Source organism: Saccostrea cucullata, unplaced genomic scaffold (assembly GCF_032062105.1).
Source record: "Saccostrea cucullata isolate Sc308-1 unplaced genomic scaffold, CSIRO_AGI_Scuc_v1 ctg645, whole genome shotgun sequence".
NCBI classification, from domain to species: domain Eukaryota; kingdom Metazoa; phylum Mollusca; class Bivalvia; order Ostreida; family Ostreidae; genus Saccostrea; species Saccostrea cuccullata.
In genome coordinates, this window is record NW_026931035.1 from 303,182 (window position 1) to 318,032 (window position 14,851).

The 14,851-nt window shown below is 32.8% G+C and overlaps 1 protein-coding gene across 1 annotated transcript in view; it reads left to right on the plus strand.

The window, feature by feature from the left end:
- The first annotated feature begins 12,881 nt into the window (after positions 1–12,881).
- Positions 12,882–14,851, plus strand: part of LOC134231159 (protein hunchback-like) — a 29,998-nt gene continuing 28,028 nt past the window's right edge. Inside the window, exon 1 of the mRNA XM_062713084.1 lies at positions 12,882–12,937. Within this exon, the coding sequence (XP_062569068.1) occupies positions 12,901–12,937 (37 nt within the window). The 5' untranslated portion in view covers positions 12,882–12,900. The remainder of the gene's footprint in view (positions 12,938–14,851) is intronic.

Below are 14,851 nucleotides of genomic sequence, written 5' to 3' on the forward strand. Positions count from 1 at the left end.
TGGCGCTGTGTCAAGAAAATATGTCCCATTAGAGAAGAAAGAGGAGATTTATGTGAAAAGATGAAGCCGAGTACAGTTGCTGTGTTTTACAGGTGTAAAATAAATTTTGTAGTTGTCAGAAACAGCGACAGAATAACGAAACTCAACAAAACATTACATGTATCATGTCAAGTGCAGAGCGTCGCGCGTGTCAGCCGACCCAGGGGGTGGCCAAAAACTTCACGTCCGCGCGCTTAATGTCTTCTTCACGCCGAGTATTTATGAGGTATTTTATCCACTAGTTTTTAATCAAAGAATATGTGGTTTTGTCCTTGTCTTTAATTCGAGAAATTATTCTTCTGTGCTCGACAAATTAAGAACACGATGTCAGTATTAAAACTCGATGAAACAAGTGGCAAGGAAGCTAGGAGACCAAACAGAGGATTCCGATATATCATTGTTTATAAAGAATAAAGAAATGGAATCTAATTATTAACAAGAGGCCCAGGGGCCACATCGCTCACCTGAGCAATTGGCTAGGAAAAAACACAGATCAGATCAGAACTGAAAGTAAATGGAATCATGATTTGAACAAACTTATCTACACTAAATGATTCCCTGTAAATATAACAAAGCCTGGCTGTGAAGTACTTGAAAAGAAGATTTTAAAGGGTTTTATATGTTCCTATTTCGGCCATTTTGGCCCCATACCCCCGGGGGTCATGATTTGAACAAACTTGAATCTACACTATTGATTCCACATGAGTTTCATCTTTCCTGGCCCAGTTTTTGAGAAGAAGATTTTTAAAGTTTTTTCCTATATGTTCCTATGAGACCCCCGGGGGTCATGATTTGAACAAAGAGAGAGAGAGAGAAGAAGATTTTTAAACTTTTTTCCTATATGTTCCTATGTAAAACTTTGATCGGCCATTTTGGCCCCACCCTACCCCTGGGGGTCATGATTTGAACAAACTTGAATCTACACTACCTGAGGATGATCCCACATGAGTTTCATCTTTCCTGACCCAGTGGTACTTGAGAAGAAGATTTTTAAAGATTTTTCCTATATATTCCTATGTATCGGCCATTTTTTCATGATTTGAACAAACTTGAATCTACACTACCTGAGGATGATTCCACATGAGTTTCATCTTTCCTGGCCCAGTGGTTCTTGAGAAGAAGATTTTTTAAAAATGCTATTAATTTTTCTCTAATTCATAATTAAATGAACAAACATTCCCTTCACCCAAGGATACTTTGTACCAAGTTTGGTTGAAATTGGCCCAGTGGTTCTTGAGAAGAAGATGAAAATGTGAAAAGTTTACGACGACAACAACGACGACAACAACGCCGACAACAACGACGACAACAACGCCGACAGACAACGGACAAATTTTGATCAGAAAAGCTCACTTGAGCCTTTGGCTCAGGTGAGCTAAAAAGTAATCTAAGAGATAAAAAAATCTTTTAATTTCTTTATCATAGGCTAAAAGAAAATTGCCAATACATCTTATTTTTAGAATTTCGGAGTTAAAAGAGAGAAAGAGATCCGTGGACAATTTTACTTTTTTCCGACTGCCGTTGTCTTTTTAACTTTTAAGTCAAACGTTTCTCAACCTTGTCCAACCAACAATGAAATGCATGCCAGATACTGGGTTACTAGTGCTCAAAGGATGGGCTCTGGGAAGTATCATCTCTCTTAGGAAAAAAAAAAATTGGAATCGGAACAGTTTTAAATTATCATTAAATTTAAATTTAAAATTAAAATTTAAATTTAAAATTTAAATTATTTAAATTAAAAAATTATTTGAAATCATTTAAATTATTTTTTGCATTTTGGAAATCAAGTTTTTTCAATCTTATATTCATAAAATCTAGCGAAATCGCTTAAAAAGATGAAAATTGTTTCTTTTTTTTCCAAATTAACGTTTCTAATCTTCTTTTTCAAGAGGATGCAATCACACCCAAGGCTACCACCCCCTCCCTTCTGATGACCTTGGTTTGTACCAAGCTTTCTATATTTATTATGCGTCAGGAAGGACAATAAGTAGGACTATATTTGTTTGGACTTTTGTGACTAATTTTGTATCAATTTGGCAGCATTTCGAAATGCTCGTTGATCACAAAAAATGAACTTGCATTACAAAGCTAAATGACGGTAAAATACCAACAATTAGCCCCCAACAAGTTTGATATTTGTAAAACGAGGAAAAAAGTATGAAAATTTTGATGAATTCGATAATTTCTTTTATTTCGCAAATTAAGTACAATGTTGTGGGTGCCCGGGCGCCCTTCTTACTCACAGCAAGTGTGTAATGGGCTGGGAAAATTCATACTCACATCTAATATACCCCCAACAGTCACGAAATTCAAAAATCAGACGGAAAGAGCAACTTCAAGGTAATGCTTGTTTTCTCTGTCCCTGACTTGTTGTGCCTGATGTTTTGTGCCATTTTGTTGAGGGGGAAGGGGGTGTCAAATGTGTTTTTCCTTTTAAATTATTTTGTGTCTGTGTTAAAACTTATTAACACAAAGATGCCTACTTTATTTTGCAATTTGAAATTATTCAAATGCTAGCGATGATCTTTTAAACTGGTAATCTATTCTTGATCGACGAGAAAGTAACTAAACTACGAGATTGCTGGTATTCTTGTTTCATCAATTTGATTGTCAATAACTTGCCTCGATTTTAAAATTGCTCATACTTAGAGCATGCTCTTGTGTATCAAATCAACTAAGAGATATAAACCACGTGTGCAGGTGATGAATGAATATTGTTGTATATTTAAGGGAAGTTGACGATTAAAAAGTTAAGGTTATCGCCTTTATCATAGAGCTTTGTTGTTAAATTATCATTAACGGTTTTTTCTAGTAAAATATCCAAACATGATCAAACAGATATGTCAGACTCTGTGGTATTTTTTATTTCAAGCTCACCGGGATATATCGTTATCGAATCAGCTTAAGAATTGAAATAAATATCTCGTCGATATATCTAAATGAAGTTTAATGCCAGAGCAAGTATTTAATTCTTTTTACTAATATAAAACTTTGACGTAATTTTGCTTCATATGAAAACAAAAACAGGTCTGATAATAACGAGGTACAAGTGGTACCCATGGGAATTCCAATAGACTGTTGGAACACACACGTACATATTGTCACGTTACTTTTTGGGGTGTACGTGAACTTATAATAAACGTCAGAGTACTTCTGTGTACAATCAGAATTATTTTAACAAAATAATTTTGCAAATGACCAATGACAAGGTAAGTAAATGTAAGAGTTTCTTTTTTATTGAAAAAGCAGCTGTCAATGATATCAAAAAGCCTGGATTTTAATTTTTCGTGAGGAATGATTGTATATACATAATGTATTATTATATGTTCAAAACAAAAGAGACAAGGATATTTTGTGAAATTCGCCAAACGAACAGAATTCATTCTTCCTTAACAAAATAAATTTGTCTAAAATGTTTCTTTGCAAAATCAAATACTCTTAAATGTACTAAGAAACATATACTATGAAGTGATGTGATATTATATTAGAATCTTAATTTAATATGAATTATTATAATATGATATCAATATAAATGTAATTTAAATAATATAATATCATGATATAGAGTAATTGTTTTTGTCTCTCTTTTCAATATTGTTTCTTCCTGTTTATTTCTCCACAAATTAACCATTAAGTCCAATACAGGAAAAGGAGAAGCTGGGCGTCAAAGAATACAAGACCGGATGTGGTCGAGAAAGCTTCTCTCATGTAAGTTTCATTTACCTGGCTAATACAAAGGTAAATTATTTCTTAACGAGCAAAATTCTGTCCATTATGTCATATACTTTGTCAGAAATTTAGAAGACCATAAATAACTATGACCTTTATAATGGACACTGGGAAAAGGAAACGTGTGTCAGGCCCGGCATTGCAACACGAAGTTATTGTTAATTAATGTGTTAAACAAGTGTCAATCATCAAACAGTTATACATTTAGCTTTTAATAAATATCCGATCTAAACAACTAGATAAGGGGAGACAATAGAGAGAATGTGGTCTACCCGCTAGAGGTCACTGCTGGACAACAAGTCTTTTAATGAAAAGGTCATTTCAATTTAAAACCAGCTATGTAATTTGGTTCTCAAAGTCTGCAGTGTATTACTGGTATATTTTCTATGATATTTTGTCATATTTGCAAAAGTGAGAAAATAAATTTGAGTGAAGTTTATTATAAGCCTAGATCTATGTCAAAAAGGTTAAGACACACGTACCCTGTCGGACATTGTTCCCTTTCTTAGGTCAAACTGTTTTCCTAAATATTTTTGTTTTTGGCACTTGAACTACTTTGTGATCGATGTACATTTATAACATTACATCCCTATAGTAATACCCCAAATATAAGCTTACACCAGAAGCAGGTATTTTACGGCATGGTTGTGTATTCATTGAGAGCCGAACACTGAATGTCTACCCTACGGATACGGTTATCTGGTGTAGGTTTTACGGTTGTACAATTTATTTTTCTTGAATGATTGATGCTTTTGACCTATATCAAGTTATGTATTAATTACGAACGCATAACTAATGCCACCTACATGTATATAGATAACAATCCTGGTATAAGTATGTATACTATAGTACAAATTAGTATGTACTTTCCAAGAACCCATAAATGTAGAGCCTAACATAACCAATCAGATGCTTCTTCTAAGACAACATGCGCTATGAAGAATACATTTCAAAATAAGATTAAAAGTAAATCCATCATTATTTTTTTAATTTTAATTCATCGCTGATTGTTATATCCTGTTTTTACCAGAGCTTTAGTCTTCTACAACCTGCAAATAATCTTAAGGTAGTACACAACGAACATGTAAGTCTGCACGTGTACCTAACAAAATACCTTTTCCATTGATACTTTTCAAAAATATTATAAATTCAAAATAATATAATCATTAGATGTTCTTAAACAAAAAGTCAACATACATTAACAGGAATTTTGAACAGATATCAATGATTGAAATCCTCGTGTTTTTAACGAAAAAATAATACCAAAACCTTAGCTGAATCAAGTTTCCTCAAAATCTTATTCTGAGGGGGTGTAAAACAATGCCAGGCCTCACAAAACCGCATAAAGGCTTTTAAATTATTGGGACTCTTGTATAACAATAAAGAGAAAAAATTATATATAAAGAGAGGTTGATCATCGCAAATGTGCGTTGAGAAACATTTTTAAGTGACCCGTTTTTCATACATTTATTTGCCATTTTTCGAGAAAAAATAGTGAATACCATTACATCTTTATGACGCCCTTAGACAAAATAATCCAAATGAATAAGATTACTTTAGTTAGTTTTTGTTACAGTACATATGTATATACTTTGAAGATATTTGATGTTGAATTGCTTAATTTGTTTGGCGTGTTACTATATGAATTAAAAAACCAATCTTCAACTCATGTCGAACTATCATTTTCACATGTAAATGGCGCATAATTCATCATTACTTATCTTTTTTCCGAAAAATTAATTAAAAGGGCTAGAAACAGGGGCGTAGCAACGGGGGGGGGGCAGGGGGGCCTGCCCCCCTTTTTTTCCCAACCTTACTTATACTATAGGAAATGTTAATTGAAAGCCTGGTTGGCCCCCAAGTTTTAGTGATGTACCGAAAATGTAGTATTAGAATTGGTACTGAAAGTAGTTGACACTGAGGAAAAGTTTACCTCAACTTTGGGCAACTTTTTCCTTTTTTTTTTTTGGCTTGTCAATTTTTTTAGGTAAGTAAAAAAAATTTTCTATGGCTGCCCCCCCCCCCCCCCACTTTCAAAAACGATGCTACGCGCCTGAGAAATGACAGACGTTAAAAATCATTTGCCCGCCGTGTACAGGTGTACTACAAAAAAATGATGTACAGCTTTTTTCTGGTTCTTTAACATCACAACACACCTGTCCTGTCGCGCGAGACATTAACAGGTGACAAAAACTCTGCCCCTGTCAGCCTTATGTTTGTTTCGCCGCCCGGGGGTCCTTGCATCACGGCGACCAATTAATATTTTATATCCGGAATCTCATTTTCTACACGGTTATAGTCTGGTAATTATTATTTGATGGTGATTTTTCATTATTGGTTTGTCATTAATCATATGTACATCATTTAGAGATGATAATATTTCTAGAAAGAATTTTAGAATTTTGAAAAAATGAATAAAAAAGAAAGATAAAAGCAAAGCAAACAAACCAAAACAATTTCTGTAAGTTGCTGCACATTTTCCCAGTTGTGTTCAAATTCAGACACAAGGCATCACCATTCAAAGTAGCTGCAGAACTGCAGCGTTATGGTTATATATTTTAGTCTTTGACAATAACAGCATTATGGTCAAAGATAAATATATAAAGCCATAACACTACAGTCCTGCAGCTGCATTCAATAACGATTATCATAATACATATTTATGTCCTTTTTTGGAAATCTTGATAGTTCCTGCTTTTGATGGACACTATATTTTTAACGAGTTAAATTTTTATGGGTAATTTTATATTGAGCATCCAATATTACTAATTAAAATATGTATTTTATTGCTGAAAAATACTCACACTGGGGTATTAAGGTTCAGATAATTATACAGATACTTTAATGACGTTCAAATATACTTGAAAAATATACTTGCAGTATTTAATGACCGCTTTCAATAACAAATATATATATATTAGTATATGTATCAGTCTGATTAAAACAAGCCCCAATAAACTTTTCACTCGTGGCCTTGACTAAAGGCTAAATGTCCCTCATCAATTATGTATTATATCCTTTTAAATGGACTTTGCAATAATCATTTCTTCTATCAAATTACCAAAGCTATTATTAAAATGGGGATGAAAAATGAGTGAGTAGTGTTTGGTCAATATTGGCCTGGGATAAGATCGGTGAGGACTGATTACGTAACACTGGTCCTGCAGCTGAACAATAGGACAGAGATGGCTCCGGGATCTTAATTAATGATGAAGTTATTTTTTGAAAATCCCATGCAGTGACTCTCCAAATACATTTTATCGTCATTCAACTTGTAAAATTTAAAACGTGCATGCCTTTTGTCCAAGGCAGTTTCTGCACGATAGATTCAGCACGTCTCATAAACAAAAAAAATTATTTGCACGTTTTTTATTCATTACAGAAAAAAAAATATTCTGTTATTTTCTCACTTCATATTTACATAGTTTTAAGGAGAGTATTTACCCTAGTACAAAATTGTCCGTGTTCTTGTAATTCAAGATGTTTTAATAATGTAACGTCCTCTTATAAAATGAAGTTGAAGGATTCTGAATTTTACAAAGTTACCTCCAATTTACAATTTTCAAGCATGAAACTAGCATGTGAAACGCAAAAACACGATTATTTCACCCTCTTGTAAAATTTATTACAGTTTCGACATTCAATTATTGGTTGCTAAAAACTTTTTATTAAATTGCATTTAAATATTTAATCAACTTTAAAGTGTCATCAATTTTGAATAAAGTGGTATAATTTTGACAGACATTTGTCGTACTTATCAGTATTATCTATACACTTTATATGCCCAAAGTAAAATGAACATTGCCCATCTGCAAAGTCTTTAAAAGGTGTACATGTACATACATGTAATATGGAGATGCATGCTCTACATTTTAAACAAAGTAAGCTACATTTGATGAGCGTGAATATTGTTTTTAACAGGTGCAATAATCATTGTAAGCTTAATATAGATTCACGACAATAAACAAACATCATAATGAATATTTAATTTAAATTCACACTTTATTATTTAATGTAAATATGAAAAACAAACTATTCCCACCCACAAATCCAAAAAAAGAAATTTTCTTAAAGTTTCCAATCCAGTCGTATGTGATTTTTCGCAGGATATTTCTTAACATCCTCATGATCTTGATCTCCTTTGAAAATATTTTGCAAAATTGCGGTTAATGATGATTCGAAAAGCACGTACCGATCACAAAACAGAAGATTTGTTTTCTTCTTTTAAATGACAATTCAGATCGAAGATATTTACAGGAAAGATTCCCGTTTACATATGTAATATTCCTTTTATAATGAAAAAATCAATAAATTTTAATGTTAAACGATGCTTTCTGGTACTGCAGGATTTTTGTGAATTTGCAGTACATGCAATTCTCTCTAGACCTTGACTATCGTTATACACAAGTAAATGACAGAAAATAAATAAGTTCCCGTTAGTTCCTGAGACCACACTGAAACTGACTTTATTTAATTAATGCTCTATTTCACAGCATTAGTATTTTGTAAAGAGCTGACCATCTGGTAGGTAATCTTCTTATCTACAGAAAAACATCATATACATTTATAATTATTAGTTCCTTCATTAATTGCGATATTGGAATTGACTACGGAAACGAGAAAATATCAATTTTTACATTTTGATACTCCACCGGTATTGACCAACAAAGAAATAAGCCAAAAAAATGATTTTTAAAAATTTTTTTTAAGATCCCAAAGGTTGCGTTTTCTCTCCAAATTATGCATTACGCCCAGGTTTATCATTGGAGTGAGTAGCTTTCGAGTAGGATTTTTCAAACACTTCTTTTCGAGTGACGAAATTCTACAAGTTTTCATATAAAACAATGTTGTGGTGTAATTTATTGTTGATTGACAATCGGTATAAATAATTTCTGAATTACTATACGGATGAACTCCTGACTCGGGAAATAAATGGTTCAGGAAAATGTATCATGTGTCATTACAAATAAATAATGGACACTAATGGTCCAACTGCCAAATAATATCCTGCGCCCAGAAAAGATATTACAGGCTAGTCATTACCGATATTGCGTTAATGTGTTGATTGCAGGCACCCAAGTCTTTGAAGAAGTGAAAAGTAAGTCCACAATCCGCTGACCAATGCCTTACTTCTCCAAGAATAAATCTCTCTTGTCTCCACAAAGGTTAACAAGTAAATGGTCAATCGAGGTGCACATTACGACGTTTTATAATTGGGAATCTTATAAATTTTCAAAAACTGCTCTGAATCTTACTATGAAAACCTTGCTTGCCTATATAGCATTTTTGAACATATTTTTTTTCAATTTTAGGAAGTAGTCAAAACTGCCAACAGTTTGAAGTGGAAAATAAACATTTTTTTCAAAACGTAAGATCTAGAATTCGTATCTATGCGATGTCCAGTTATCAACAAAACAATAACGGGTACCGATATATTTGAAAATCAATGAAACTGCCATAAAACATGGTAAACTACTTTGGATCCTCATTAATTATAGAGTTGTGTCATCTGATCCAGCAAACCAATGGTCATTATTTTATTGGTAAAGCTTTTCAATGTCGTATCTAAAGCAAAAATCATGCATATTGTATAGTTTGTAGGAAAATCTCCCTTTAAACTGCTTCTATCTACCTCCTAATCAGCGACCGCTGAGAATTCCGACATTGGACGAATGTTTGCTAAAGGCAATTTTCTGGACAAAAATATCAATTATTAAATGAGGGATCAAATGTGATGAATAGGTTTGAAAAGTGATGCCTTAATCATTTTATGAAAATGGGTAAGCGTCAGCGAGATCCCGAGGGAAAAAGTGACCACTAGGCACAGCTGAACGTAACGGAAGACAATACGCAATACGGAGCCAATAACACATAGTGAAAACAAGTCATAGTCAGCAACACGGTAAAAACAAGCAATTGTCAGCAACTCAGTAAAAACAAGCAATCGTCAGCACACACAGTAAAAACAAGCAATCGTCAGCAACAAGGCTCTGTCATTAGACATTTTTGTGTTTATCAACCGGATAAAAACAAAACTTGAAATAGTATATATAAGATATATGAAGTATTTATTTTAGCTACAACTTTCAGCATATGCTTCACATATTTGAAAATTCAGCTATCTTTTTTAAAACTACACCATTTTGCTGGTCACTTGCAATAATCAATGTTAAAAAATTTCAATTATATTTTACGCAAGTTGAGTATGAATATCTTTCCTCTTAACACTGTATCTTACATGGCACAGACAAATGTTTCTTCAATTTAAGTAGGGATATAAGTAAACCGGATATGTTTTATAGATTAAGACCATTTAATGTCCTTACCAATATATTTATCATTCATAACTGAAGGAGGTTGCGCAATATTTATGCTTTTTCTTGTAAAACTACGGGGATCACATATATATTTAAATAAAACAATGTTCTTTGTATTTTGAAAATAGCTTGATGCCTGTAATGTGTTGTTTCTACATTTGTCTTCATTTGTTTGGGTTTTAACAAGTTAGTTGGTGGCAATATTTGAAGATTCTGAAACTGCGCTCGGCGCGATCACGTGGCTCCTTTCGGGCGCCTCTGTTCTTATCACACTGTGACATAACAAGTTCGCCTGGACGCTGGTGTCTATAAAACAGTGCATTTTATTGATGAAGAGTTGTTTTGGAGGGAAGCCCACTGAGGGGATTATTATAATGATCACGGAGTCACTGGTCATCGGCCAGCTGTTGTATTTTACTGATAAATTATTCAGAGATGAGAACTCCCTATATAGGTCAAAATGGCGCTGACCACCACATAGATTGTGATGATGTTTAGCGTAGAAAAGAAGGAAAAAAAAAACAGAATACGCAATGAAAAAAGAAAAAAAATAATGAAATTTTATTTTACAATAATTCAAAAAAAATTTTTTGAAAGTGGGTTAAAAAAGCAGGGTTACTTTTTGTAATTACACATGAATTTCTTATTGTCATAAAAAAGGCAAGGTGAAAATGTGTTTTGGAGTTCTTAAACACATATAAGTGCGTGAGAGGGGAGATTTCCGATGAAATTCCTGCTGGACTTTTGTCTTCTTTGAAGTACTAAATGCTATGTGGGGTTATGTCACCCAGAATAAATCCATAAAACGAGAGAAAGCCAATCATAAATATATTTCCCCGGTAATAAAACTCAATTTTGGCATTTTAAGTGTACTTCAGTCCTGTGTTGTGTGGGGAAGTGCTTAGTATTACATAACGGTCCGATATCACGACTTGGTCAGTTTTTATCTAAATAACCTAGATAGAAAATATTGGCCATGGGTAATAACATCAAAGGCCGAAATGTAATTCGAAAATCATTTTATTCAAGGGGTTCGAAAAAGGTTTACTTGCAGGGTTAATTGTATATTTACTTGTATTTTATAAGGTATTTCATTTGGGTCTTTTTACTTCGTTTTTTAAATTGAGCAAATAAAAATCAATATTTTCATTATAAAACTTTCAAAATTATTTATTTACTTTGTATGAATGATTGGAAAAAATCTTCAAAAAAGGAAATTCCGCTTAAGACATTCCGATTCATGGAACTTTTTAACGATTTATTTTAAAAACTTCAAAAACTTTTCGAGTCATTTTAAAGGTGTTATTTTGTGGTCAAGCAGGAAAAGTAGGTCAAACCCTACACATCCCCCTGTAGTATATATATATTTGTATTTTCACCTAAAATATATAGCTGGTGTTGTAAGCCTATATAACCTCCCTCGTGTTGTTTAACGACACCATACACACCCGGACAAAGCGCCCCAATCAATCATCAAATATTTGTCAATCTGGGTCGACTAGTCTTTTGAAATCTCGGGTTGTTTTTAGTAAAATACAATCAAAATGTATTGAAAAATAAAATGACGCAACTGAGGTGGTTCGTAATCAATGGCGTTTGTGTTTACTTAGTAATTGACAATGCTATTGAATTCTCGGACCCGTGTCATTAGAGGAAAAAACATGTATGGTCATTCAGCCCTAGTGTTTGCTTTCGAAGAAAAGGTCCACATCGTTTTTGACATAATCTATTGATCAATCTGTCCGAAATGTTTTAACCACCTTAAACTTCAAATAAAAAAGAGGTAGACTTTTTTTTTCATTTGCGCGTACGTTACTCAGAAAATCTTATCTACCTGACAAAAAAGCTTTTAATTTTTCCCGTCCGTATGAAAATAACAAATTAAAAAAAAAATATTAATCTGCAAAGAGAGAGAGAAAGAGAGTGAGAGAAAACCATTTTATTTTTCTAAATTCACTTAAATAAATGAAAAAAAAATCCCGAAATATTGTTTATTAAAAAAAAAACAACAACAATGAATGTCCTTTTGTAGTTGTTAAGTACAGTTTTCCTTTGGCAATTTTGATTTGCTCTATTTCTTTTATTGTGTATTCTGACCACCATCCTGATTTCTTTTTACCGTGTTTATTTATGCATTAACAGAAAAATATACAACGGCCAGTATCGGGTTTCAGTTACGTTAAAAATCACAATCATCTCTTCATTTCACCTCATTGCGTAACTTGATTGCAGCACAGTACAGCCTGATTGCCAGGGTCAATATTATAATAAATATATAATACTTATAATAAACCTACAGTGCAGTTTTTACATAACAGAACGAAAAACTATATTGGTCAAGCTTAATCTAATTTAGAAAAACTCTGTTTTGTCGGTGCGCCTCTCTGATAACCCACTACAACTAATTCACTTAGGCACCTCCCCCTTATTGGATAAAAATGGACTTGCCTCCCAGCTATTACGTAACCTCGCTGGTCATCTAATTTTTGCTGCCCTGCACTCTGGCTTAATGTTTACTCAGTTTATTTCGGCCAAAGTGTAAACAACTATGCCGTAATCGTTTTGAAGTTTTATCGCCAACTTGTCCTAGTCATAAAAAATGAGCTCTTAAGCACACGAAGTGAAGTGACCAATTGCATAATTTTATGGAGAGAGGAGAAAAGTTTTCCTCAGTGATTGACCAGTACTTTACTCAATTTGCCGTTTTCTAAACTAGGACACGGTGAATGAAAGACGAACTTTTTTTGCATAAAAAAGATTTTTTTTCTCTCTCAAAAAAGCAAATATTGTGGACAACTTGCCATGGTTCTGAAGAATGAATGAACATATCTGGAGACGGGCTATGATGATCGGTAGGTGACTTTTTTTCCCCTGTATAAATTCAAACTTGCAATAATTTTTTTATTTAATTTAAAAAATTAAAAAGTATATATTTCTAGGTCATCTACAAAAAAAAGTTTTAGAAAGATTGATAAATTCTTATCTAATTCAAGATTATTAGTTCTTTTTTAAAAGTTCCCCCTTTTTTAAAAAAAACAAACAAACAAACAAACTTTTTTTTTCAAATTTGGTTATAAAGCAACTATCTAATACCTGTTGATCAATTTTTATAAATTAACGTAATACATATGTAGGGGTATTGGTAATTTATACACCAATACAGATACTATTAAATTGTACTGAACTATGATATTTTTAAGTAAAAAAAATAACTTTATAAAATTTAGTTTTAGAGAATTTGGCCCCTTTTTAAGATATAAACAAAAAAAAAGAAACTTAAAATCAAAAACTTTTAAAATACGCCTCAAAATTTATCTATAGTCCAGCGTACAAAAGTCAACGTTCATTGAAGCCTGGGGCCTGGAGGGGGATTAGGGGGTACTGGTCAGAATGTATCTCTGGGATACCTATTACTGGACACAGCTGGGTGCTGATCTGATTATCAACAACAAGAAAAAAACATATTGACTGAGGTGTTGGGAGATCAGGTGGTTAGCGTAGTAATCCAATCAAGGCAACTGCTCTCACACCCAGAGACAGCCAGGTATCAATTGCCATCTACCCCCGTATACAATAGTGTATCCAGTCTCCCTTTTATTCAACATGTTTTGTACTAATATACCCTACAGTTGTACAACTATTATGATTCTATCTCTCCTTCATTTACCATATTTTTAAGAAAGTATAAAAGCCTGTTTGATTTTTTTTATATAAAACTGGAACTTTTTTCAAATTGTAAAATATAATCCTCGGAAAAAGGTAAATAAACTATGTTGATTAATTAAAAAAAAACTTTTTATGAAGTCTTATAACCAAATAATTTAATTATTGAATATGTAGATTTTTAACTTTTGTTAATGAAAAGATACAATTGCACTTGTTTTCTATTCAGTTAAAAAGATAAATTGTTTATAACTTGGAGTGTACATCTACAACAACAGTAAAGGACTATGTCCTATAATGGCAAAGTTCTGCCCAAAAATAAAATTTAGGTGAAAAAAATTCTTTGTTTTCTAAACAAGAGAGATATTGGCAGAGTTCATATATGTGATTTTATAGCTTTTTCTCTTTATAAACTAATAAACTATAGTCAAAATTGAACATATTTTTGAATTTTTTCATCTTCACTAATATATTTTAAATAATGGAATAAATTAAGATTTTTTGACAATGTTTACAATTATGAAAATTTAAAGATATTTTCAAATTTAAACTAAGGGTGGGGTTGGGGGGGGGGTTGCAGGAATACCTCCTTTACCATATTTCATATTTTCTTGAAACTACATTCTAAGAGACAATATCAGGGGTTAAATACAAGAAACTAAAAAAACTTCAAAAGTTTTAAATATCTTTGGAACTGCTGATGACCTCCTGTGGTGAGCCCCATCCTTTACTATATTGGAAACCCTGATAGCAATACAAAAATGTTGATCTCTACCGAGAGGAAAAATATAATCAACAGAAAACCATGTTACATAACTCCCAGATAAAAGTGACCAGGCTGGGCTAAAAGAACTTGGCCAGCTAATGGCCACCAGTGCCCTCTTATGCAATTTTTGACATATTGGAAAGAAGGATGCCAGTAACACAAGTATTTTCTTATCCAACCAGCACTCAAGGGATCTGGGAACTGCCTTTCTTTTTCTGAGTGAAAGCACCTGTTTTTTGGTACTGATCCCATCAACTTGTACTACTTTGTTGTAAAAGCCAAACAGGATATAAATGAAGGATTATTATGCTGAAAGATATTTTCTCACGAGACTTTA